General features: G+C 46.7%; 1 protein-coding gene and 1 long non-coding RNA gene across 4 annotated transcripts in view; one reads left to right on the top strand and one right to left on the bottom strand.

Annotated features, from left to right (window-relative positions):
• Positions 1-25,918, top strand: part of STXBP4 (syntaxin binding protein 4) — a 599,190-nt gene that overhangs the window by 304,237 nt on the left and 269,035 nt on the right. For all 3 annotated transcript variants that reach the window (XM_078654416.1, XM_078654418.1, XM_078654417.1), the window contains exon 11: positions 11,925-11,990. In XM_078654416.1, the coding sequence (XP_078510542.1) occupies positions 11,925-11,990 (66 nt within the window). The remainder of the gene's footprint in view (positions 1-11,924; positions 11,991-25,918) is intronic.
• LOC144770140 (uncharacterized) overlaps positions 1-25,918 on the bottom strand; it is a 129,633-nt gene that overhangs the window by 77,081 nt on the left and 26,634 nt on the right. The window lies entirely within an intron of this gene.

The raw sequence follows: 25,918 nt of genomic DNA, 5'->3' as shown, positions 1-25,918 counted from the left end.
TCACGCCGTTTGAGAAATGGTTAATTACAAGGCATGATGATGCTTGTTTAACATCAGATTTGTATAAATTTGTCCGTAACCCCTCGGACACTGGGAAATCTGCTGGCCAATTACGCTGGGAAGGGGAGTTAGGTGGGGAGCTCTCATCAAAAGAATGGAAGGATATTTACTATGGAGCCCGTCACACGGCCCCTAATGTCTCCTCCATTGAAACAGCCACTAAGTTGGCCACCTACTGGTATCTTACCCCCGTCAGGCTCCATAGGAGTAACCCGGCACGTAGTCCTCTGTGTTGGCGAGCCTGTGGTGCGCTAGGTACTCTCACTCACTTGCTTTGGGACTGCCCCATCTTGGGGACATACTGGCAACACATCTAGATGAGGTTGACTCCCACTTCGACACTGAGATCCCAATATTTCCAGCATACATACTGTTGGGCCTCCCCAATCCCATCACTTTGCTGCTCACTTCTAGGAGAGGCAAACAGATGGCGCTCATTGTGGGTGCAGCAGTACAAAATACCCTTGCACACTGGGGTTCTACCACAGTCCCTACACGATTGGGCTGGCTCCATAAGCTATGGTCCATCTTGGGGAAGGAGAAAATCTCCCTTTCGTTAACCAACCCTGGGGCTTCATTCCGCGAGCTATGGACACCACTCCTCGCACTCTTGACAACCGAATTTACAGAGCTCACCTGTCCCAAATATCTTAGATTGTTAAGGTTGGCGGATCCTCCTCTGGCACCTGTCACCGCTGACTCTGCTACTTAGCTGCCTATGGGATCCGACGGTTGGGCCGTGACATTCCCTTTTTCTTTGTTAGATTGTCTTTCTTCTTTTTCCAGGGAGGAGGAGGTGGGTGGGGGCAGGGGTGTGGGGTTGTTTCCTCTTTTGTTGTTGTTAAGCTCTGAAGCATGCAATAGTGATGTGATGACTGCAGATCATATTGGCTCATTTGTTCTCTTTTTGGAAAAAATAAATAAAAGACATCTAAAATTAAAAAAAGGCTTTTCCCTTCCAAACTGAGAATTGAGGCGAATGGAAAGACTTGGTTCTTTGACCATCCAGAGGCGGTTGCGGACTGGCTAGAGAGATGGAGGGAAGCCAGGGAACACAACCCACGTTGAACCTGTGGGAATGTTGTTACCGCTACTCCGGTGGCTCCTACTTCCAGGTGCCGGACCCTGTGGGTGGTGCTGTAACGTTGAACTGTGCATGCTAACACTGACGACTCAATATCCTGGATTGTCGGAAATTGGAGGCCTCCTATTTAGGGACTAGTACAATATGTCTCTCTTTACCTTATTTTTGGGGGGTGGCGTTGGTTCGGGGGAGCCGGCCCTTCATCCCTACCTTTAATTTGTTTCTGTGTTTTTGGGGTGACAGGCACTCTGCGCAGTTGGTTAAATGGGCTAGTTTACGCCCGAGGTGCAGGTAGGCAGGGAGGGGAGTGTTGGATGGGGGATTGGGACTGTTTTTTGTTATGATGTTGGCTTCACTGATTTCCAAAGCTTTGGATGTAATTTCACATGCTAGTATGACACTGAGGTATGAATTCATCTTTATCCTCCCATTATGGGATCACATTTGGACAAAAGTTTCACATTAATTAGCTGTAATGTGAATGAGCTGGGGGACAGGGTAAAACGCACCATAGTCCTACAGTATATAAAAAGACATTCCCCGGAGGTGGTCCTCCTGCGAGAATCGCACCTGGTTGGAAACATGTGTAAAGTCCTAAATAGATGGGGATACAGGCTCCTGGCACACTCTGGCTTCACTAGTGGGTCAAGGGGAGTGGGCATCATGGTTAAAAATTCCTTCCCCTTTTCTGTTCAGTCTTCGCACATTGATAGCCTTGGGAGGAACGTAGCACTCACTGGTCAGTGGGAGGGTAGGACATTGACCCTGGTGTCGGTGTATGTCTCGCCGGGACTACAGGCCCAAATGTTTACAGATCTGGGCACTCTGCTCCTTTCCCTCCCGGAGGGCCTACTGTTAGTGGGGGGGTGATTTTAATGCCATCTCATCAGGGATATTGGACCGCCAACCCCCTCATGCCACCAGGCGCTCCAATAGTTGGCTCCCCGATTTCATTGATACATTTGGCCTGTCAGACGCCTGGAGGGCATTTCACCCCGGGGACTTGCAATACACCTTTTTCTCTGGTGCCCACCATAGCTCCTCCCGCATCGATTATCTACTTTTGCAGGCCTCTCACCTACAATAGATCTGTCACCTAGCGTGCGGCATCTCTGATCATTCCCCTCTGTGGACCAGGCTAGTGCTGGGGGATCAACAGATTGATATGGTGGCGCCCATTAACCCTTGGTATCTGCCAGCCCCCACGGTCCGCGCGAACCGGCAGAAGGCGATGGACTGCTATTTCCAGGACAACCTCGGCTCGGACGCTCTGGGAAGCATTCAAATCCGTTGTTTGAGGGGTAGCCCTCTCTCTCATAGTGGGAGTTAGGAATGAAAACTCTGCAGGACCCGAGGCAATCGAGGGGGAGATCCTATGCCTACAAGCGGACGTCGGGAGGGGGGACACTCGGGAAGCGGCACACCTTTTGCGACTGAAGACAGATGAATACAAAGCCATAGTCACGGATCGTGCCAAATCTTGGGGGAGGGAGAGAGAAGGTAGGATGTATGAATGGGGGGACAAAGCTGGGAAACTTATTGCCTGGCTGGACAAGAAGGAACAAGCCAACCGCCTTGTACCGGAGCTCACATCTGACTTGGGTGCAAAGATTACAGATCCAGCCCACATTGCCAGGGAATTTGCAGCGCACTACGCCAATGTATAGCAGACACGCTCATCCCTGCTGGGGGCGGATTCGGCTGACTTCCTCAGAGACATTAAACTCTCGGTCCTCTCTGTGGTTGACCACAGCTACCTGGATAGCGACATTACTAACGACGAGATCGCGCAAGCGATCAGGGCCCTTAAACCGGGCAAAGCAATGGGACTCAATGGACTGCCCATTGAGCTTTATAAACTGCGCCCTGACAAACTGGCCTCACACCTGCAGGCCATGTTCGAGGAGAGTAGCGAGGCGGGGAAGTTGCCGCCAGATCACAGGCTGGCATCAATAGTCCCTAAGGAAGGAAAGCCAAAAGACAGATGTGCCTCTTATAGACCCATCTCCTTGCTTAATGCCGAGCCGAAAATACTCACTAAACTCCTGGCCACACGCCTATCACGAGTGATTGGTTCCCTGGTGCACCCAGATCAATCCGGCATCATGCCTCATCGCAATACTGCTCTGAATCTACGACGGGTTCAGGGAGTGATAGAGCGGGCCACAAAAGTGCAGGAAGGTGCGGTAATCCTGTCTTTAGATGCCTCTATGGCATTCAACACTATTGAATGGCCCTACCTGTGTGCAGTACTTTCTAAGTAGGGATTTAGCCCGCAATTCATATCTTGGTTAAAGCTCCTCTAGTCTGCTCCTCTTAGGCAAGTGGTGGTCAACAACAAACGGTCCGAGCCCTTTGCTCTCAATCGGGGTACTAGACAAGGGTGTCCATTGTCGCCTCTACTTTTCACCCTGTCCTTGGAGCCTCTGACTGCCTGGATCTGGTGCGATCCGGCCATACGTGGTATGCGGTGGTCGGCAGAATGGGGAGACCGCATCTCAGTCTACCCAGAAGACATCCTCCTCTATTTGGTCTCCCCCAAAAAGTCCCTCATATGTGGTTTAGACATTTTTGCATCCTTCGGTAGATTCTCGGGCTAATCTATTAATTGGAATGAATCGCTCCTGTACATCATGTCTGGTAAAACTCCATCTCTCCCCAGGTAGTGTCTGATACAGGCAGTGTCTGATGGTTTCCGATGTTTTGGGATTTTTGTCACCGCCTACCCCGGGCTCCGCTTTGAGAGAAATTTTCTCCCACCCCTGCAGCGCCTGTGAGGCGTTGTTGCACACTGGAAGGCGCTCCCTCTCTCGCTGCTTGGCCGAGCAGCTCTTTTTAAAATGATGTCCCTGCCCCACTTTCTTTATGCCCTGCAAAACTACCCTGTCCCGGTTCCAACACCAAGACCCGGTCTTTAGCAACTGCAAAAACCTCCATGTTGGAATTCCCTCCCCCCTTCCTTGGTCTGACCACTTCCTCATCCCACTCACCTGGACCCTGCCCCTTCACCTCCTCCCCAAACCCCCGACAACTCAACGCTCCCTTAACTGGTCCAAACTCCCTTTAACTGAGTGGCAGGATCTCCTTCAAGGCACTAAACCCATTAACACCTCCGCTCCCACTCTAGACAATGAGAACTACAACAACTGGATCAGCAGTGCCCTAGACACAGTACTACCACTAAAAAACTCCCATCCTAAAAGGGGCAATCCTACAGCCCCGTGGTATACGAGTGATCTACGTGAGGCCAAACGTGTCTGTAAACGACTCAAGAGGAAGTGGCGCCTCAGTTACCTTCCAGCAGACAAAGCAAGCTATCGAACGGCAATCAAAAACTACAAAGCAAATATCCATCTAGCTCAGGCTAAATACTTTGAACTCAAGATCGAGAAGGCAGCCTCCAAACCTAGGGAGATTTATCAGATAGCAAAATCCCTTTTGCAACTTCCTGAGGCCCCAAAACATCACAATAACACTCAGACCCACTGCGAGGAAATAGCTGAGTATTTCCACCAAAAGATAGAAACCATCAACTCCTCTTTTCCCCCCACCGTTACCCTGATCTCAGACTCCGTCAACATAGACCACATGACGGCTCCCTCCTGCGTTCTCAATAGCTTTCCCCCACTAGAACTTACCAAACTGGAAAAACTCATGAGCCAGATTAAATCTGGATCACCCATCGACCCAGCTCCTCCCAGCGCTCTCACCCAGATAACCCATCTGATCTCGCCCACCATACAAGACCTGCTCAACTCATCCCTCCAGACTGGTACTGTTCCACCTCCATGGAAAAGGGCAATGGTTAGAGCTCTATTAAAAAAGCCCAATCTGGATCAATCCAACCCCGCTAACTATAGACCTATATCCCTTCTGCCATGGCTTAGCAAACTTCTCGAGAAGCATGTAAACATCATTCTCACTGACTTCCTGGAAGCCAACAACATACTAGACCTCTCTCAGACCGGCTTCAGGCCCCGTCATGGTACGGAGACTGCACTTATTGCAGTGACGGAGGAGGCACGGAGGATCTTGGACGATGGCGGGTCCACAGCCATCGTCCTACTCGACCTAAGTGCCGCCTTCGACACTGTCAATCATAACATCCTACTTCACCAGCTTAACAAAATAGGAGTGTCAGGCACAGCACTCATTTGGCTGAGGTCTTTCCTTACGGATAGATCCTTCCAGGTCTTTGAAAGGGACTTCACCTCAGCCAGTAAACCCCTCACTTGTGGAGTGCCTCAGGGCTCCTCCCTGAGCCCTACCCTTTTTAATGTCTACCTACGCCCCCTAGCTGATGTCGTCCGCCCATTCGGGGTGAAAATTGTCACCTACGCGGACGACACGCAGCTAGTGGTAGCACTGGACCCCCCCCTGAACTCTCATCACAGATTACTTATCTGCCTTGAAGCCGTCGCTGCTTGGATGTCTAGCTCTTGTCTCAAACTTAACGGGGACAAAACAGAGATAATGCTCCTTGGAAATAACATCTCGAAATCCATCAATCCCATCTGGCCTCTCTGCTTAGGAAGCCCCCCGCAACCCAAGGAGCAAATCAAGAGCTTAGGCATCTGGCTCAACCACACTCTAACCTTCAACTACCAAGCCACCAAGCTTGCTGCCACCTGCTTCGGGCTGATGAGACTTCTCCGCAAAATCCTCCCCCTCCTTCCGTTCCATTCAAGACGGATTATGGTTCAAGGCCTGATCCTCTCCCGTCTCGATTGTGGAAACGCCCTATATCTGGGGGCCCCACAATCTACACTTAACAGACTCCAGGTCATTCAAAACTGTGCGGCAAGAATCCTCCTGGATATCCCCCGCCGAACTTCAGTCAGAGCCAGACTGAAGGATCTTCACTGGCTCCCGGTGAGATCCAGAATTGAATTTAAGAGCATGTGCATCGCACACCGATCCTACTGGGGTACAGGCCCCTCTATTAACTCCCCCCTGATGAAAGCCTATCTACCCTCCCGCCCACTCAGGTCTACAACCTCCCACCTCGCCTCAGTACCACGCATTAGGAAGGCCAGATGTGGAGGCCGCTCGCTTTCTTACAACCTGGCTAGGATCTGGAACTCCCTTCCCCTCCCTATCAGATCAGAACCTAACCTTCTCACCTTCCGTAAACTATTAAAAACTTGGCTCTTCAGCAAAATTCCAATCTAACTTTTCACTCAGCTTCTCTTACTCCAGCCTCTCCAGCCCAACTCACTCTTTTCTATAGCGCTGGGACGCCCCTGGGTAGCCAACGCGCTTTACAAATCATCAATACAATACAATACAATACAACACGATATTTTAAAGAGATCGAGGACTTACAGAGACAGCTGCTATGGGATGGAAGACCGAGAATCGCTCTTTCCAAGCTAACCCCTAACTGGTACGACGGCGGTATCAGTCTCCCTGCCATAAAGAAATACTACAGGGCGGCCCATCTTGCGGCCATCAATCAGGGTACGTACCGGGCTCAGGGAGACCCAGGCTATGCCATGGATAGGTGGCTGCTGCCGGGTGGGATATACAACAGAGGCCTTTATTGTGGTCCCAGGAAGTTCCCCTTGACTGGGCCCACCTCCCACTCGGTCCAAGTATGGCACGCAGTCAACAAAGGCATAGGATGGGACCGGAGACTTACTCCTGCGGCGCCCCTGTGGGTTCGGAACAACTTGGTAATCTGCACAGCTCCAAGGGGATCGACAAGTGGGACCTCATAGGTATTTCCTGGGTGGGCGACCTCTGGGTGAAGGGTTGCATGCTCAGTTTTAGTCAGATGAAACAACAATATGAACTTACAGTCAAAACTTTTTCGCTACCTACAAATTTGAAATGCACTAACCACCACCGTCGGGGGGGGGGGACCTCCCCCCTCCCTGATTCCTCCCCCTTAGAGGACAGACTTTTGGACGGGCTGCTTCCACAGAAAGCCATCTCATTAACTTACAAAAAACTTGTATATAATGCACCAGATCCCCTGGTTAAATTGCGGGAGTCGTGGGAGGCAGATGGTCTCTTACTGGATGACGTGGAGTGGAGGGAGGCAAGGGAGGTGGCAATCTCTGCACCTCTCCGCCTGATACAATTGAAAATTCTCCACAGGATCTACATCACTGGACCACAGATGGTCCATATGGGGCGGGGCGAAAACTCGGACTGCAGGCGTGGATGTGGACAGGTTGCCACCTTTAAACACATACTTTGGGAGTGTGAGCAAGTACAAAAATATTTGAGGGAAATACACCTGATCATGAGTGAGGTCCTTCTTAAAACTGTCCGCCCTGAGGCTAAACGATGCCTACTTAATGTGTGGGAACCTACGGGAGGGGCGGAGAAGTTGTGGGTCACTCAAGGGGCCCGAGTTGCCAAAAGAGAGATAGCTCAATTATGGGGAGGACTGACTCCCCTTACTGTAATGGCTTGGAAGTGGTATATTGATTGGTGCATGTTTCGGGAGAAAACGGTCTATGTTGCAAGAGGGTGCCCCCAAAAATGGTCCAGATTGTGGGCTAAGTGGAGCGCTTAAAGGGAGGATATCTGTGTTGCACCTACTGCCCCTCTCAACAATGAAACCCTGTCTACCTGAGTATTAGGTCCAAAATAGATACTGTTACCTGCAATTTCTTTGTGTCCTAAATGAAATGTTGTACTCAATCATGTCATACTTCAATTACATGTGATTGCCGACTGTCTGTTTGTTTATTGTTTGTTATAACCAATAAAAAGATATTTAAAAAAATTACAGTACACCACATGCAGCCACAACACCTGAAACAAAAACACATGGGTAAAAGACATTGCAATTTGCAACGCCAATACCTATAACTCTAACAAATGCGGGACCTGTTGCATCGCAAATGCTTGTTAGGTCTGGCCTAGAGACAGCGTTAGCTGTCTGGTCAGCTTCATATATTCTAAATTAAAAATACATATACAGAGGGGCATTTGGCTTGTGGTTTTCATCAGCTGGTCTGTTGAATTCATTAACATTCTGCTTCTGCCCACCAGAGCTTAAAGTATAGGCCAGTGGGTCAGCCTTCAGCCACCGGCTCGCTGTGAATGATGGCATTTTGCCTATGCACAGGTTAGTAGATGTGGATTGGCTGGAGACTGTGTGTGCTTGCCTCAGGTATGTTGGACCATTTTTGCCACTTTCAGCTGTGAGAAACATGTAAACAAATGTATGGACAGGACTGCATCTTCAAGTAGTTACCATTGGGTGAGATTAATTCATGCAATCCAACCACCACTTTTTTGTTTTCTTCAGTGTGTTGACTTAACCCCTTGCATGCTGCCGCGATTCTGCGACTGTGCGGCACATTCCAATCGCGGGTGCAGTCATGACGTCCGGGAGCCGTCATCAGCACACGAGCACTGTGTGCCATGACGGATCCCGGCCGTCATCAGCATGCAAGGGGTTAAGGGAGACAGGTATGCCCAAACATTGGTCCTGTACTCACTGTACCCAAGCACTCAAGCTGTGCCGTACTGCTGAGACCCAGATTACCCGAAACCGGTCTGGGGCTGCTTTTGTTCCTGTTCAGAGAGGCCTTGGTTGGAAGTTCGGGATGGATTTTTAGGTCGAGCCTAGCGGCTGTGCGCATGCCCTACTCGCTCTGCGAGACTGCTGTAGTAGAGTATGGGAGAGAAGCCGCGCCCACTCTCCTCCCATATTTGTCATTGGCTTGTGTCAGTCTTTTGTAAATGCTGCCTTGGGATTTGTTAATAGGCTTGTTAGTCCCTCCTTAGTATGGCCGTGTCTTCATTTGTACCCTCCCATGGCGACTGGCCCTTTTACTTCAGGTGTTACACGGGACTTGTTATTTATTCTGTAAGCACTATTTACTTCATTGAGTTTTTCTTACTGCAGGCCGGACAAGCGCTGTTTCAACTGAAACCGCTTGTGGTTTTTTAAAGCAGCACGGCCGCCCCCGTAACACAGGCGCCTGCTTTCAATCACTTTAACCGGGCATTATCTTATGTCTGTTTCAACCCCCCCGCCCCCTAGTAAAATGGATTTAGAAAAGATAAGCGAATTAAGTCAAGTGAATTCCAGGTAGCACATAATTGTGTGCCAATGGCTGAAGCTGACACCAGCACACTTGTGTTACATGTCATCTGTACTAAAGCCACCTGACAGGTTGTTTTCAAAAGACTGTTTTATTAGCAACACCAACACCACCATCACCACCACCACCACCAATACCACCACCACCACCACCACCAATAGCACCACCACCAATAGCACCACCACCATCAATACCACTACCACCAATACCACTAATACCACCACCAATACCACCAAGCAATACCACCGCCAATACTACCACCACCACCAATACCACCACCACCACCAATACCACTACTACCAATACCACCACCAGGCAGCTCGGCCCACCACCAGGCAGCCTGGCCTCTCTCACATTCTGTTGTTTGGGCTGGTGATCGACTCCACCACCAATAGCAATACCACCAATACCACTAGTACCACCACCAATAGCACCACCACCATCAATACCACTACCACCAATACCACCACCACTACCACTAATACCACCACCAATACCACCACCACATACCACCACCAATACCACCACCAACAATACTACCACCACTACCAATACCATCATCATCACCACCACCAATACCACCACTAATACCACCACCACAAATACCACCACCCGAATACCACCACCCCCAATACCACCACCACCAATGCCACCACCAATACCACCACCACCAATACCACCACCAATAGCACTAATACCACGACCAATACCTCCACCAATGCCACTACCACCATTGATACCACCGCCAATACCACCACTGATACCACCACTACCACCACCTCCAACAATACCACCACTAATACCACCACCAATACCACCACCAATTCCACCACCACCACCAATACGACCACCACCAATACCACCACTAATACCACCAATACCGCCACCAGCACTAATATCAGTACCACCAATGCCACCACCATCACCACCAATACTACCACCTCAGCACCTCTTGCTCACTAGTAATTGCAGGGGCACTGTACTAGGCCAGAGCTCCAGCCGAGACCATCCCTCCCTCCATGCCTGCCATAAAGCACAGCCTGCCCTTCACCAGGAGGTGAAGTCAGTGCCCCACAACAGCTGGAGTGTTTTTTATTAGGCCAAAGATAGCAATGACATTAAGCAATGCCACACTGCACACTCAAATCACGGAGAGGGCAGGAAAAGCCCCCTCAATCCCGCTCTTCCTCCAGAGCCACGACAGTGTAATCACAGAACTAAATGTGTTGGAGTGCTTTGTTAGTGTTTATATTTCGGATCATATGTAACTCTCACTTCACACTTTGTGTCTGTGTAATTTATAACACTTAAACATCTTCTTCACTGCACTATTTATCACTACTTTGAAGAAGTCGTAGGCTGGTCTCTTCCTCTGATATTTACAATCTAACAAGCGGTCGAGAAGGCCCTATATTGCAATGCAATAGGTCTTGCATTTGCAAGAGTTTAAGCTATTCGTATTGTAAATGACAATGCCTTTTATTTATGTTTTAAAACCCAAAACATAAATAAAAGGCATCGTCATTTACAATGCCAATAGCTAGAACTTGCATGAATGCGAGACCTATTGCATTGCAAATGCTTGTTACTATTGGAGCAGGACTAAGTCTGATTTGCATATGGGTAGTTCCTGCCTAAGGTAGGACATTGGGCAAAAAACAATGAACTGGATTTCGGCCTGAACAATTACCAGTGGCTGAGGCTTATTTCAAGGTATCCACTCATCACTTTTTCTGTTTTCCTCTGAACTTCACCTGGTCACATTCTTGTTTTAATGCGGCTACAGTCCTGTGCCTCCCCATGCTTCCAATTCCTTCCTGTGCACCCGCTCATATTTACCAGGCACCATCTCTCTGTGCTGTTTTCTGTGCTTGTGGCAGGCGCCACCTGTGGTGCGGGGAATCACAAGTTGTACAAGGCTTGTTATTGGTTGTGTATGGTTGTTTGAAAGGAAATCTGCAATTGGGAAAGCGATCAGTGATTGGGAAACTCTTTCGCGTTTTCGTCGACAGATCAAATGCTTGTGGCGTCTGAAATCAATGAAGCCAGACAGACTGGCTTCGAGCGTAGGGAGGCATCTCATCAACTCCTAGAAATCCTCCATGCACATTTATGCACAATTATTTTTTTAAGGTTAATCATATGGTTTCTTTCCGTATGCATCCAATAAATTAAGTGCGTATATACAAAACACAATAACAACGTTCTTTAAATAGTGCGCAATTGACACCTATTGTTCACATATTTTGCTACAGTCTTTAGTTTTATAGTTTCTTCTTAATACTTTCCAATTTTCAAACCAGAACATAGTACCTAACCAATAACACATGTGGCTGTGTCCCACCTTCCAGTACACGATGACTGTAGAGCAGAGGAAGATGCAATCATATTCAGGGCAGGGGAGAGATGTAGCCTCAGCGTGAGTGTTGTCTTTGTCTAAATGTTTGCTAAACCTCCCTCCGAACTTCCATTAGAGTAGCCACACTTAAGGTTTGTTTCTGACCGCCTGAGTCTGTTCCACTTCGAAATATCAGCATGGATGAAAATTGTAATTGTGCAGTGTTGATTACTTTGTACAGGGGCAGATTTTATACTATGCTCAGCAGATGTCTCTCTGTGCTGCAAAATATTATTAAAATAGATATTTCAGTTGATGGAAGAAAATTGCTTGCTTAAATTCTGTAGAAAATTTGTTTCGTTTTTATTTTCAGAAAACCCTTTTTGAATCAGAAAACTATGCAAAACAGTTGTCGGAGGAGCTTCAAAATGTAAAACAAGTAAGAGTGCTTTTTAATATTTACCAATTAATAATCATTATACACAGTGATCCTTTGACATCCATTACACTGTTATTAGTTAGGGGTTCCTCTTCGATGGTTCTGTTGCCTAAATGTTGGGGGGAGGACAGAAGCTTTAGCATAGGGATGTCCAAAATCGCAGTGCCAGATTTCCTTGGTATCCACCACATAAGATTTAATTTAGATATACTTAATCTATAGGGAGTAGAAATCAATTGCTCAGTGCTGTCAAGTATCACGCATCACGTGCGACACTAACGCATTTCAGTGTTGTGTTCCACATCACCGCACTGAAATGCTATGTCAAGCATTTCAATGCCACTAAATTGGGTGCTAGCGCGCCGGCTCTGCTGCTCCCAGCAGACTTGCCGCCAGCAGGCAGCTCTGGCTAGTTAAGGATCATGTAATATTCCTCAGCGCTGGCTGAGTCAGAGGCTCTGTTGCAGGGCTACAATGTAACAAGTTACGGCTTCACTCCACCGCGCGGCAGGCTGTCAATCACTGACTGACACAGCCAACACTCTGCCGATTACACCAGGTCGCCGGGGGTTATCCATTAAGTCCCGGATGTCTGACCTCACGCGGTCCTGCACTGCAGGAAGTGAGGTCACCAGAGAAGCACCGCCACGGCAGGGGAGACTCCTCGTCGGAGTGGTCAAGTGCACTCGCCGCTGCAGCAGTGCTCACACTCTGATGACTGGCATGATCATGGGCGCTGTGGGGAGTCTGACTGCTGTGCGAGCAGAGTGACTGGTGGTGCCAGTGTGCCTGCTGTGCCCCTTCACTCACCATGGGTTGACCCCGTGCAGCTCACCGCCACGGCCGATTGATGAGACTGGTGTCTGCCGGTGTGAGATGACACACAGTGAGGGAGGCTTGACTGAAGACCACCGACCATTACCGACGTTGTTCAAGTACGTTTTTACTGTTGTTTGAGTTTTTCCTTTAGTTACAGCACCACTGCCTGGGCAGAGGTGCTGCTGCCAGTGTCGTCACGTAAGTAACTAGTAGTCTGTCACTACAGTGCACTAGAACGAGCCGAGCACACCGTCACGCACGCTGCAAAATCTCAGTTTCAGACAAAATCTGCAGGCACGGCTGCTCTGACTCTTCATGATATAATCTGCATATATTTAATCAATTTAATCTGCAGGCCGAGCAGCAGGGCTGCTCTGTGAGTCATCCTTCAGAGGCATTGGGCACCAGTACAAACAAAACTAAGAGGGTTTCGTCTTCAGACAAAACCATTATCGCGATGGGTGGCGGGTGTTTTGTCAGGCAGGGCTCACAGTTCGTCTCTGTCTGCTCTCATCCTGTGTGGGGGGGGGGAGTTAACGGCTCGCACAGTTGTTTTTCTGCCGGCAACAGAGTCTCTGAGAGAAAACGTGATAGAATTAAGCAATTAATAGCCCGGCCTGGGCCGCATGATCATTTACAAAGGGAGGAGGACTCAGAGGCCCCACTAGCACAACACAGATGGCCAGGCAGGTTCGCTTTCGGTTCAGCTGCCCGACCAGGGCCTCTCTACTCTCACAAGACAGACAGATACTGTTTGGGCCGGCTCAGGTGGTGAGGGTGGGTTGACTTCCACCATGTGACAAGAAAGAGAGAGGGACCCTGAAGTGTCAGATGGCCACCAGCCCAGGTTCGCTTTTCGTTCTCAGCCAGCAGCCCGGCCTCTCTCACATTCTGTTGTTTGGGCTGGTGTTCCACTCCACCCCGTGAGAGAGGCCTGGCCTGAACATAATGACTGACTCGGTCTCGGGACAGTCAGATCCCAAGAGGAGAGCCTGGACACTCTCTGTGAGTCAAGTTGGTTAGCCCCCTCCCATTTTTGGTGATTTGTAGGTGTTTTAAGATGATCTTATAGTTTCATGATGCTCAAATGGGTGTCATTTCTGATATTTATGTTTCCCTCATCTTCATTGCTTGATTTTGCTTGTGGCGGTAAAGTGTCACTCATAGTCGTCGAATATCACTCATAATTACACTTAAATTATGAAAAATGTCACACATAGCAATCTGAAACCTTGGCAGCTATGATTGCTCTCAATGGAAGTTTTTTACACAGCCAGTGGGTATCCTGAAAATCCGTCATAGGTCCGCCCTCTGGTAACTACCATTATACACCCCGACCCTTCACGACGGAGTAGCCAAAGGGATAGCTCAATCATCAGGACGTTCACCGATGCAACAACGCAGGTGATTGGCTTGTCTTACTCTTGAATCTCAGCAAAGCCAGCTCAAACTTACATCTGCCCGGAGGTTGGTACGTTGAATACCTGAAGTGAGTATTGTTTGCAGTGTTTAGAAGCAGTGCAGTATAAAGCAGTGTACCCAAGCATATGATGATGATTATTCTTATTATTATTAACAATAAAACAATATTATCCATTATTATTATCAGTATTTTTAATGATAATAACAATGTCTATCATGTCATCATTATTATGTTATTATCGTTATTAATTATGATAATAATTGGTATATTAATATTATTAGGATTGTAAGATCCTTGGGTCCAACACATGTAATTAATTAATGTTTCTTGATAAAGGTTTCATTTCCCCTTATTTTTAAAGTATTAACAATTCCCCTAAATAACAAATATTATATATTTAACTTGGTTCAATTTCTTTCCATTTGTCTTTATGTATAGTCTTTTGAGGTTTAGCAATATTACGTTACAGGCAAATGTTTCAAGTCACATCTAATGACTGATTATGTTTTTCAACATTATTTGTTATTGGAAACCTCATAGTCATTTTAAATATTCCAGTTTGTCTCTTCAGGTGAAATCAGCATTTTGTCTGACGGCACGTGTTCTGAAAGATCTTTGCTATCTGTGCAGATATGTTTTCACTCTCTATTTTGGTCATAACAAATAAAAACAAGCAACGGCCAATGGCCGAGCCAATCGGTCTTGCAAGCTACGCGATTACCTTTGCCAGTGCCTGAGCAACTTTGTTGAAAAATATGGATAAAAATGAAAACACTGTTTTCTATACTTTTAAGATGGCCTCTGCATTTCAGGATGCAATGAGCTTTGCAGGATCTTATGGTTCGCTGTGATTTAACTGGGGTGGCGTAGTGGGCAAAAGAACGATGGATTTAACCCAGATCTTTTGACTGGGGGAGATAATTTGCATTGTCAGCATTCCGTCCATCATTTGTTTGCTGTAACACTTTGTTGGAAGGGGCGATCTCAGGGGAACAGAGGACGTTCTCCGGACCACCCCGGGACCCACCTCTCCCAGGAGCGCTGCCGAGCACAGGCGTGAGACCCTCACAGGAGGGGACTTCTCATTTGAGATCGTACGCGCAGGAATGTTCCTGCGTTATAAATGGACACCACACTGTTGAGTACTGAATAAAAAGTTCTTTATCAAGCAGCAGTTATTACGTTAGTTGCAGATTAAAAGGTCATATATTTACATTCAGTTCAAGGGCTCGTAAGTTCTTGATCATAGGGGGGATGAAAAGCGGGACAGTCACAGTACTGGGGCCAGTACCAGCGTACTCGGCGCACAGCTCTCGATCCTCGAGCCGGGCCGGGTCAGCAGGGCTCGAGCCGTAACGAGCGGAGTGTCCTTTAGTTCTTGGGGAGCCGCGACCTCGTCAGCAGGGCTCTAGCAAAGATGGTTCAAGGAGCCGCGACTTCGTCAGCAGGGTTTAAGCAAAGATGGTTCAAGGAGCCGCGACCTCGTCAGCAGGGCTCAAGCAAAGATGGTTCAAGGAGCCGCAACCTCGTCAGCAGGGCGCAAGCACAGGTTACCAGGTTCGGGTAGCGTTCTTCTTCGAGCTGGTTGAGCCGCGACCAGGTCAGCAGGGCTCTCATCGTCCAGGATTCAACTGCCCGTTAGTTCCAGAGCGGGCCTTGTTATAGTCCTTTTTCCCTTTGAAGTCCGGGCCCTCGCAGGCGGGTATCTGATGCCTTGGGGCTGATTGTCGGGGTTTCCTGCTGATCGGCCCTTTGATCCTTTGAAGATGAGTCCGGGGGTTTCCAGACACCCAGCAGGGCCTGGAGCCAGCGCTCGGGGAGGCCGGAGGTGTCATCGAAACCCGTCCTCAAGGGGAGGCCAGAGGTGTGATGGAAACCAGTCTCCAGGGGGAGGCCGGAGGTGTGATCAAAACTACTCTGCCCTATCTCACTCAGAGGAAGCCCTCTACCCCCCCAGCCGGGCATGGCGCGTCTGGAGCCTAGGTTTCACTGGGGCCGGGGTCATGCAGGGGCCCATGGAGTCAGGGATCTGTAGGGAAGGGTGATGGCTACCGGGAGCCCTCTGGGGTGATGTGGGTTCGGGGCGTCCCGTACCGGGAGGATAGATGGCGGGGTGCGGAGGTGGACGTCCGTTGGGTAGGGTTGTGTAGGGAGCGGGGCGGACAGGGGACAGGAGGACTGGGGGTGGTTGCTGCGCAGGGGTAACTGTCGGGGTGCTGAGGGTCGAGGGGAACCGCGCCACGAGGCCAGGTCCAACACACTTTTTACCCTAAGTGGGATGGGTATGCCCAGACATGGTTCCCTTGCTCACTGTGCCACTGGATTCAGGCTAGCCTGGCTGAAGAAGGGTGACATACCCTGAAACCGGTCCCAGGATGCTTGTTTCCGGTCCAGGGAGGACTTGGCTTGTCAGTTCGGTCTGGACTGTTCCCATGGGGCACAGGGTCAAGACTGATTGGCATATGTCTGGATCCAAACTGGGGTGGCGCAGTGGGCAAAAGAACAATGGAATTAACTCTGATCTCTTGACTGGGGGAGAATGTTTGCATTGTCGGCATTCCGTCCATCATTTGTTTGCTGTAACACTTTTTGCCCTAAGTGAGATGGGTATGCCCAGATGTGGTTCCCTTGCTCACTGTGCCACTGGATTCAAGCTAGCCTGGCTGAAGAAGAGTAACATACCCTGAAACCGGTCCCAGGATGCTTGTTTCCAGTCCAGGGAGGACCTGGCCTGGCAGTTCGGTCTGACCTGTTCCCATGGGGCACAGGGTCAAGACTGATATGCATATGGCTGGGCTAGCACAGTGGGCAAAAGAACGATGGATTTAACCCAGATCTTTAGACTGGGGGAGAATGTTTGCATTGACAGCATTCCGTCTATCATTTGTTTGCTGTGAAACGCGACTTAACGACACAGCACATGTTGCGTCACGCAACATGGCAGTCTTCTTGAAATCTTAGAAAACAACATTTTCCTGTTTTTCTATACTTTTAACAAGGCCAGGTACCACTGTTGACTTTACCAATGCTGGCAGAGATTACAAGCTTTTAACTCTGCCATATTTGGAAAAGTCAATAAAGGCTATTACCATGGTCATCAGTAAGGCTATATCATTTAGCACATGGCGTGCCTTGGAGGAACCTTGAGATGGATGGTGAGGGGTGACATCCAGGGGATCAACATGGACACTACCTGATGCCTGAATGCTGCTGAGGAGCATTGGGAGCTAAGAGTTGAAGAATATTGGGAGAGGATAAAATTAAAGTGCATTAGTGCACTCCAAAAGCAAAGGATCCATCGCCCTTTTCTACATCTGTAGGCTCTGGTTTAATCGCGAAACAAGTTGCACCACTAGTAGTATGGATGTTTGATTAAAAAATCGGAGTGTATTGTAGGAGTTAATAACTGCACGTATTAATTTACAGTGAATTACAGTAAAACCAATTCCCTTTATTTTTAGCCGACAGCCTGACTCTTCTCCGTGGCTTGGCTCCTTTCCTGAGGGTAGAACTAAAGCCTGCTTGTCTTCTATTGAGCTTTGCCAGGGTGGGTAAAAGACTCTGGGATTAGAGGGGAGAAGTGACTGTGACCTGCCTGTCTCCCGCCTTGGTGTTGGACAGGCAGAAGGAGAGTGATCCCTAGGTTGCTGCCTATGTGTCTTGTGTTTTTTGTGATACCCTTCACCCTGCTGGAGTTGCCTTTTTGGTGGCAAAGCTTGCCTCATCTGGCCTCTGAAGCAGTCTAGTTCTACAGGCATTGTGGAGGTTTCACCTCGTTATCTCCAGCAGCAGGTCAGAATGGTGAAATATAACAGGGAACTTAACAGATCAATTTGCTATTCAGTCCTCAATGTTGGCTTCAGATGAAGATCAGTGCTAGGAGGAGGAGGTGTCTGGAAAGTTGAGTACAAATATAGAACCCAGTGTTATCTCAGATGCTCAAGGAGGAGTCAGTCCACTGAGGGTTCTGAGACCCCAGGTTGTGAATAGAAGAGAGTGGATCAAGAGCCATGGTGTTACAAAGGTACTAAGTTACTCAATAAGGTCCTTTTTGCAACCTAAGTCGAAGAAGGGTGGCCATTTGTCAATTGCTGTACTTGGGAGGTGACCGAGTTGGCCACTGGGACCAGTGGTTTTAAAAAGGATCAATCAGTGGTCCAATCATTCTCTATTTCTATGCCTGGGGATCGAAAGTCCAGAACACTGTGGGTTCTCCCGGGAGTGCACATATAGGCGTTATTCCTAAGAAAAGAATTAGTTGAAAGACACTCTGGAAGTGCATTCTAATGCGCCCATGAAACCCAAACCTAACAAAGATATTACTTATCAGCTGCCTGAGCAAAGACCGAGCCAAGAGATAGTGGAGGAGGTCCTGTTAAAAGCCCATTGTTCCTACTATAAACCGGTTAAGAATGCTGTTGAATGAAAAGAAAATAATAAAGTAAATCATGTAAGCTCATTTGCGGTGAGAGACATGGCTGTGGAGCTAGTTATTGGAGACTCTGGGGCAGTGGAGTGCTCAAGCAACGAAGGAAAACATTGCACTTTCATGAACTACCCAAGTTATAAGTCAATCTTGGACAACCTTAAGAGAGAAGGGGGTAGGGAGGAATAAGAAAGACATGCTCCTATGTTCTATGTTTTCAGATAATGGGGGGTATGGGATACAAATTGGTTGTCAAGTCCCTATGCAGTCTTTGACGACAAGGCACAAAGTAGAGCCCAATAGAGTGCTAAAGTAAGGAGACTCTCTCTCCTATACTTAATTGATTAATCATCCTTTCCAGAGCAAGCACCTTATTACTTAATGAAATACAGCCAGTGAATCCCGAAATATTGTTATACAGTACTCTAGTAGATAAAAAAAAAAATCCACATGGTGAGCAAGTCACAATTAACTCAAACTGGATGGCTTCACTGAATACAGTTTTGGAATCTTCAACAACTGTCTTGTGAAGGCTACTGAACATCATGTTAACACTAACTTAAGGATTTTACAGCTTTTGTCAGAAATAAGCATGAAATTGGATGAGGACAAGGATAAGAATAAGGACTTTAACCAATCAGGCGACAGCACTCTCTAGAACACTCCCAATGGAGGCTGAGTCCCTCAGATTTCCTACTGCACTTCGTATGCAGGGAGCCAACTGAAATAGTGAAACTTTTTTATTTTTCTTATTACTATTCCTGAAATGCCAAGGTAAAAGGCTATTTTATCCCTATGCCTCTAGTGAGATGACAGGTCCTTATGTGATGTCCCACAAAGACTAGGAAGTCTGCTTTCTTAATCTTCATAACTGAAGAGGACAGTAAAAAAATTTTGACCTCTACAAAGGTCAGATTCATGGACCCAAGCAAAAATCTATGCTTCCCAGATGTACTTTCATAGGGCTCAGCCCAAGTCCATTTGGGACAGTTCATGAGGAGAGAAATATCACCTCAGAACGTTATTTCTACAAGGCTAGGTACAACTCCTGCTCTTGAACTGAAGTTTTTCCCCCTCAATGTCTTCTTCCGGTATGTCGATGGCAAAACCAGTTCCGGGAAAACTGCCCTAATTACCTCCTCATAGTCCGCAATTCCATCGTTGATGAGGATGCCCTGAGTGACGTCTATGGTCTTGTCCTCTGCCCATGGACAAAGGCTTGATCTGCTTCTTTTCTGTTGACGATGGCCCGTCCGCACTACGCAGTCTGAGTCCATCTCCTTGATGACGGTAACCTGCATTGACACCATCGATGTCAACGGTGGTTGTAGATGGCCTCTTTGATGTTAATGACCCTCCGTTGATTATGCCCTTGCCGTCGTTGATGCCGGTTGTCCACAGCGGTCGTCGTGTATGGCCGCTTTGATTTCAGTGACCCGCCGTCGATGTTGCCTTTGCAGTCATCAACAGTGGTCATCTATGGCCGCCTTGCTGATGTCTGTGGCCTGCCATAAGATTACTCTCGCTGTCACTGGTCGTCAACTGCAGTCTTCGGTAGCTTGACGTCGATGGCAGTCATTGGTGAATTTTATCGGAGTTGATGCAACTTGTGCCACCATTTTCTTCTGTTTCTGGTATAATTAATCTGGTCTCAATTAGGTTATCAGTGGCTCTATCTGTTGATGGGCAGGAACCAGAACCTAGTGACTGACAACAGAGTAACTGTGATTGCAACAGTGCAATAAAAGATGACACCAACCAATTTTGAACAGTAAAAACAGTGACTCCTTTTAAAACAAATTATCCACGGCCTCCAAATGAAAAGCTGGAGCATAAATCCAGCAGCTGTTGACTTCTTTCCTGGAGTACTGTATTTCAATGAATGCCTTATTAATAAGGAGGAGGAGGATTCCGTTTAACGCATAGCTGGCCAAGTGGGGCAGGTCATGGCCTCTCAGTCTTCTAGAAAACCCGGTTATATATATAAACAGAGCCTATATCATTATAAAGATTTCAAGTGCATTGGTATTTTTTAGAAGCTATTTGTATAATAATAATATAAATTTTTATTAAAAAAATCGATTTTATATATATATATATATATATATATATATATATATATATATATATCAATTCATTGCAGGAGAGCCCCACGGAGACAAGCCACAAGAAGTTTGAAGTTCACTCGTTTTATTACATTTCACTGCTTGCCAGCAGACGGTAAGGTGGGTACAGGTCTCAATAATTCTAGAAGTAGCCAAACGCGTTTCAGGATGCACTCAATCCTTTCTTCAGTGGCTTCGAGCAAAGAGATGAGAGCACTCTTACATCTTGCACCTTTTCAATGTTCCAATTATCGACCTCAGTGGGTGGGGCTTCTGTGCAAAGCCTCATTGTCATTGTAGTGCAGAGTCTTGTTCCCCTAGTGGGGGAGGCTTTCAGTTCCACTTTGTATTCTGCTAAAAACGTATTTTCCAAGTGGAGTAGAGCAACTGTCCCTCCTGCCATTTGCCCCGCTTTGTAGGGGTGAAAATCGAGTTGAAGCAGCGCCGCCCTGCCATGGCGCTACTATCGTCTTCCTTCCAAAGTGCGAGCAAGATTCTTTGCCTGCACGGACCCGCTTGGAGGCGGTGGGCTTGTACTTCCCGGCTGGGCAACAGCCGTTAAACATCAATTCATTGCAGGAGAGCCCCACAGAGACAAGCCACAAGAAGTTTGAAGTTCACTCGTTTTATTACATTTCACCGCTTGCCAGCAGACGGTAAGGTGGGTACAGGTCTCAATAATTCTAGAAGTAGCCAAACACGTTTCAGGATACACTCAATCCTTTCTTCAGTGGCTTCGAGCAAAGGGATGAGAGCACTCTTACATCTTGCACCTTTTCAATGTTCCAATTATCGACCTCAGTGGGAGGGGCTTCTGTGCAAAGCCTCATGGTCATTGTAGTGCAGAGTCTTGTTCCCCTAGTGGGGGAGGCTTTCAGTTCCACTTTGTATTCTGCTAAAAACGTATTTTCCAAGTGGAGTAGAGCAACTGTCCCTCCTGCCATTTGCCCCGCTTTGTAGAGGTGAAAATCGAGTTGAAGCAGCGCCGCGCTGCCATGGCGCTACTATCGTCTTCCTTCCAAAGTGCGAGCAAGATTCTTTGCCTGCACGGACCCGCTTGGAGGCGGTGGGCTTGTACTTCCCGGCTGGGCAACAGCCTTTAAACATCAATTCATTGCAGGAGAGCCCCACGGAGACAAGCCACAAGAAATTTGAAGTTCACTCATTTTATTACATTTCACCGCTTGCCAGCAGACGGTAAGGTGGGTACAGGTCTCAATAATTCTAGAAGTAGCCAAACGCGTTTCAGGACACACTCAATCATTTATTCAGTGGCTTCGAGCAAAGGGATGAGAGCACTCTTACATCATGCACCTTTTCAATGTTCCAATTTTAAGTTTTTAGCAGAATACAAAGTGGAACTGAAAGCCTCCCCCACTAGGGGAACAAGACTCTGCACTACAATGACCATGAGGCTTTGCACAGAAGCCCCACCCACTGAGGTCGATAATTGGAACATTGAAAAGGTGCAAGTTGTAAGAGTGCTCTCATCCCTTTGCTCGAAGCCACTGAAGAAAGGATTGAGTGTATCCTGAAACGCGTTTGGCTACTTCTAGAATTATTGAGACCTGTACCCACCTTACCGTCTGCTGGCAAGCGGTGAAATGTAATAAAACAAGTGAATTTCAAACTTCTTGTGGCTTGTCTCCGTGGGGCTCTCCTGCAATGAATTGATATATCTATATATATATATATTCATTCACTGAAAAAACCATACGTTTCAGGCCTTATATAGTTAGGAATTAGCATTTAAAAAACCTTTAAAATTCACTCAAAAAACTAAGTTTTAGGGGTGTTATAGTTAGCTGAACATTTCACTCATACAAAACCATTGAAATTGCTCCTATATAGTTAGTTGTACTAACTATATTTCGCGCACCCGCAATCCACTGCTGATGATGTCACATATTACATCATTCATGACATGGTCAGTGACATCACTGATGACATCTCAAATGACATCACTGATGACATCATCCAGTGAATGTGGTTTGCTTCGTTATGTAAATATGCATTATATATATAGCAATTTGCATTGAAGAATGAGTGGATATATAAAAATAAATATTTGGATGGAGGATTCAGTAGCAATTGACTGTTTACCTGACCAATTTATAGTGTCTCACTAAATATAGTGGATAGTGACTAAACTGTTTGAATATCTGTATCACTTTGTCAGTTGTTGTGTAAACTGGTTCTCCAATTGGTTACTAGCTATGTGAAAGTGTGTATTAGTTATTGATTAGTTAACTGAGTATTTGTATGGGAGAGTGAATGTGTGTGTGGTTCTGTGGGGGGGGGGGTGACTGCCCAAAGATGTGTGAATAGTTGATTCACTAGATATATGAAGTTAAAACTACATGTTCTAACAGTTGTTTGGGTGAGTGAATATCTTTATGGGTGTGGTGATGAGCAAATATATTTCTCAATGGTACATGTCCAACAAACTAGAAAAATAAAAGGCAGTGTATGTGTCAGTTGTTGTATATTAATAAGTATACATAAGGCTCAATGATTGTGTGAGTGACTGTATGGATAACTTTATACTTGTAATAATGATTTTTATAATTCACTATGAATAGATGAAGTTGTGTTTGTATAAGTGTGTAGCTAAGTAAATATGTAAGTATGATTCATTGTTTGCATAAGTGAGTAGGATGACTTCATATGTGAATAGGATGTGTGCTGGTGTGTAATGTTGATCTAGGTGTATAAGTATTTTTGATAGTGTTCTATTGTTCATTGACAGCATGTATGAGTGAATCTACAGGTAAGTGATTAGATGTGTGTATACATCTATGAATCACTGAGTGGGTTTTTAGATACTTGTATTGCTGTAACAATGGATTCAAATATGATACTCTGTATTTTACAAAGAGTGATGAAAGATTTTACTAGTGTATGAAAAGGTGTATGTGATTGTCACTTGGATGATGTCATCAGTGATGTCATCAGTGATATCATTTGAGATGTCATCAGTGATGTCACTGACCATGTCATGAATGATGTAATATGTGACATCATCAGCAGTGGATTGCGGGTGCGCGAAATATAGTTAATACAACTAACTATATAGGAGCAATTTCAATGGTTTTGTATGAGTGAAATGTCCAGCTAACTATAACACCCCTAAAACTTATAGTTTTTTGAGTGAATTTTAAAGGTTTTTTTAAATGCTAATTCCTAACTATATAAGGCCTGAAACCTATGGTTTTTTCAGTGAATTTCAAAGGTTTTTTAAATGCTAATTCTTAACTATATAAGGCCTGAAACCTAAGTTTTTTTCAGTGAATTTCAAAGTTTGTTTTAATGCTAATTCCTAACTATATAAGACCTGAAAGCCCACCAGGAATCTCCAGTATGCGCCAGGGGACTGCATTGCAGAGAGGTGTAATGAAGCCACGCCCCTTTTTACACCTCTCTGCAACGCAGCCCCCATGCATGTTTGAAGAGGTGGAACTAATTCCCCTTGCATACTGGGGGCACCTGGGGGCCAACTAGCCCACCTTGAACCTCCAGTATGCGCCAGGGGGCTGCATTGCAGAGGTGTAATGAGGCTATGCCCCTTGTTACACCTCTCTGCAACGCTGCCCCCTGGCGCGTTTGCAGAGGGGGAACTAAGCGCTGCGAGGCCCTAGGGCAGTTATGCGCTATACAAACAAGCGCTGCGAGGCCCTAGGGCAGTTATGCGCTATACAAATGAAATTTTTCATTTCATTTCATTAATTCTCCTTGCATACTGGGGGTCCCTGGGGGCCAACTAGCCCACCAGGACCCTCCAGTATGTGCCAGGGGGCTGCATTGCAGAGAGGTGTAATGAGGCCACACCCTTTTTTACAACTCTCTGCAACGCAGCCCCGTGCATTTTTGAAGAGGGGGAACTAATTCCCCTTGCATACTGGGGGTCCCTGGGGACCAACTAGCCCACCTGGAACCTCCAGTATGCGCCAGGGGGCTGCATTGCACAGAGGTGTAATGAGGCTATGTCTCTTTTTACACCTCTCTGCAACGCAGGCCACTGGCGCGTTTGCAGAGGGGGACTAATTCCCCTTGCATACTGGGGGGCCCTGGGTCATATCTGCCCAAACGCCGAAATTCCGAACGATTGAAAATGACTTTTCTTGAGAAACATTTGGATTTGGATTATCATGTCCTATACTTTGGAATTTTTGAAAGACTGACTTTGAGAATGCTATAAATTACTCAAGTCTGCTCGAATTGGGTGGGTAAAATTGATACCTAGTCACTTTGAATAAGAATGTACTTACGTCTCGTCTAACATTTGGAAGAAATATCTAGTTATATGACAACAAGATACGGACATAACTTGAAGGAAATAAGAACGCCCTGAAGAAGTTCTGTTGTACAGAACGAAACGCGTCAGCTGGCTGTGGTACATAAACTTAAGGAAAATAAAAGCATTTGAATGTACACCAAGATTCAGCGCTTCAATAAGGACTCTAAGTGATATGATTTGATTGGACTTATTGTGCAAGTGGTGCTGTGCCAAACTTTGGAATATTCTCCACTACTCTCTACTACTCCACTACTCTCTAATACTCACTCTCTACTACTCATTCTCTACTACTCTCTCTCTACTACTCACTCCCTACTACTCACTATCTACTACTCTCTACTACTCACTCTCTACTACTCTCTCTCTACTACTCACTCTCTACTTCTCACTCTCTACTTCTCACTCTCTACTTCTCACTCTCTACTACTCTCTACTACTCACTCACTCTCTACTACTCTCTACTACTCACTCTCTCTCTCTACTACTCTCTACTACTCACTCTCTACTACTCTCTCTCTACTACTCACTCTACTACTCACTCTCTACTACTCTCTACTATTCTCTCTCTCTGCTACTCACTCTCTACTACTCTCTACCACTTACTCTCTACTACTCTCTACTACTTACTCTCTACTACTCACTCTCTACTACTCACTCTACTATTCACTCTACTACTCTCTACTACTCACTCTCTGCTACTCTCTCTACTGCTCTCTACTACTCACTCTCTACTCTATTACTCACTCTCTTCTCTCTACCTCTCTCTACTTCTTTCTCTACTATTCTCTACCTCTCTACCTCTACACCTCTACCTCTCTACCTCTCTCTACACGCACACATATACACATATATATATAT

Source organism: Lissotriton helveticus, chromosome 7 (assembly GCF_964261635.1).
Source record: "Lissotriton helveticus chromosome 7, aLisHel1.1, whole genome shotgun sequence".
Classification (NCBI taxonomy): domain Eukaryota; kingdom Metazoa; phylum Chordata; class Amphibia; order Caudata; family Salamandridae; genus Lissotriton; species Lissotriton helveticus.
This window is presented reverse-complemented; position numbering and strand designations above follow the sequence as displayed.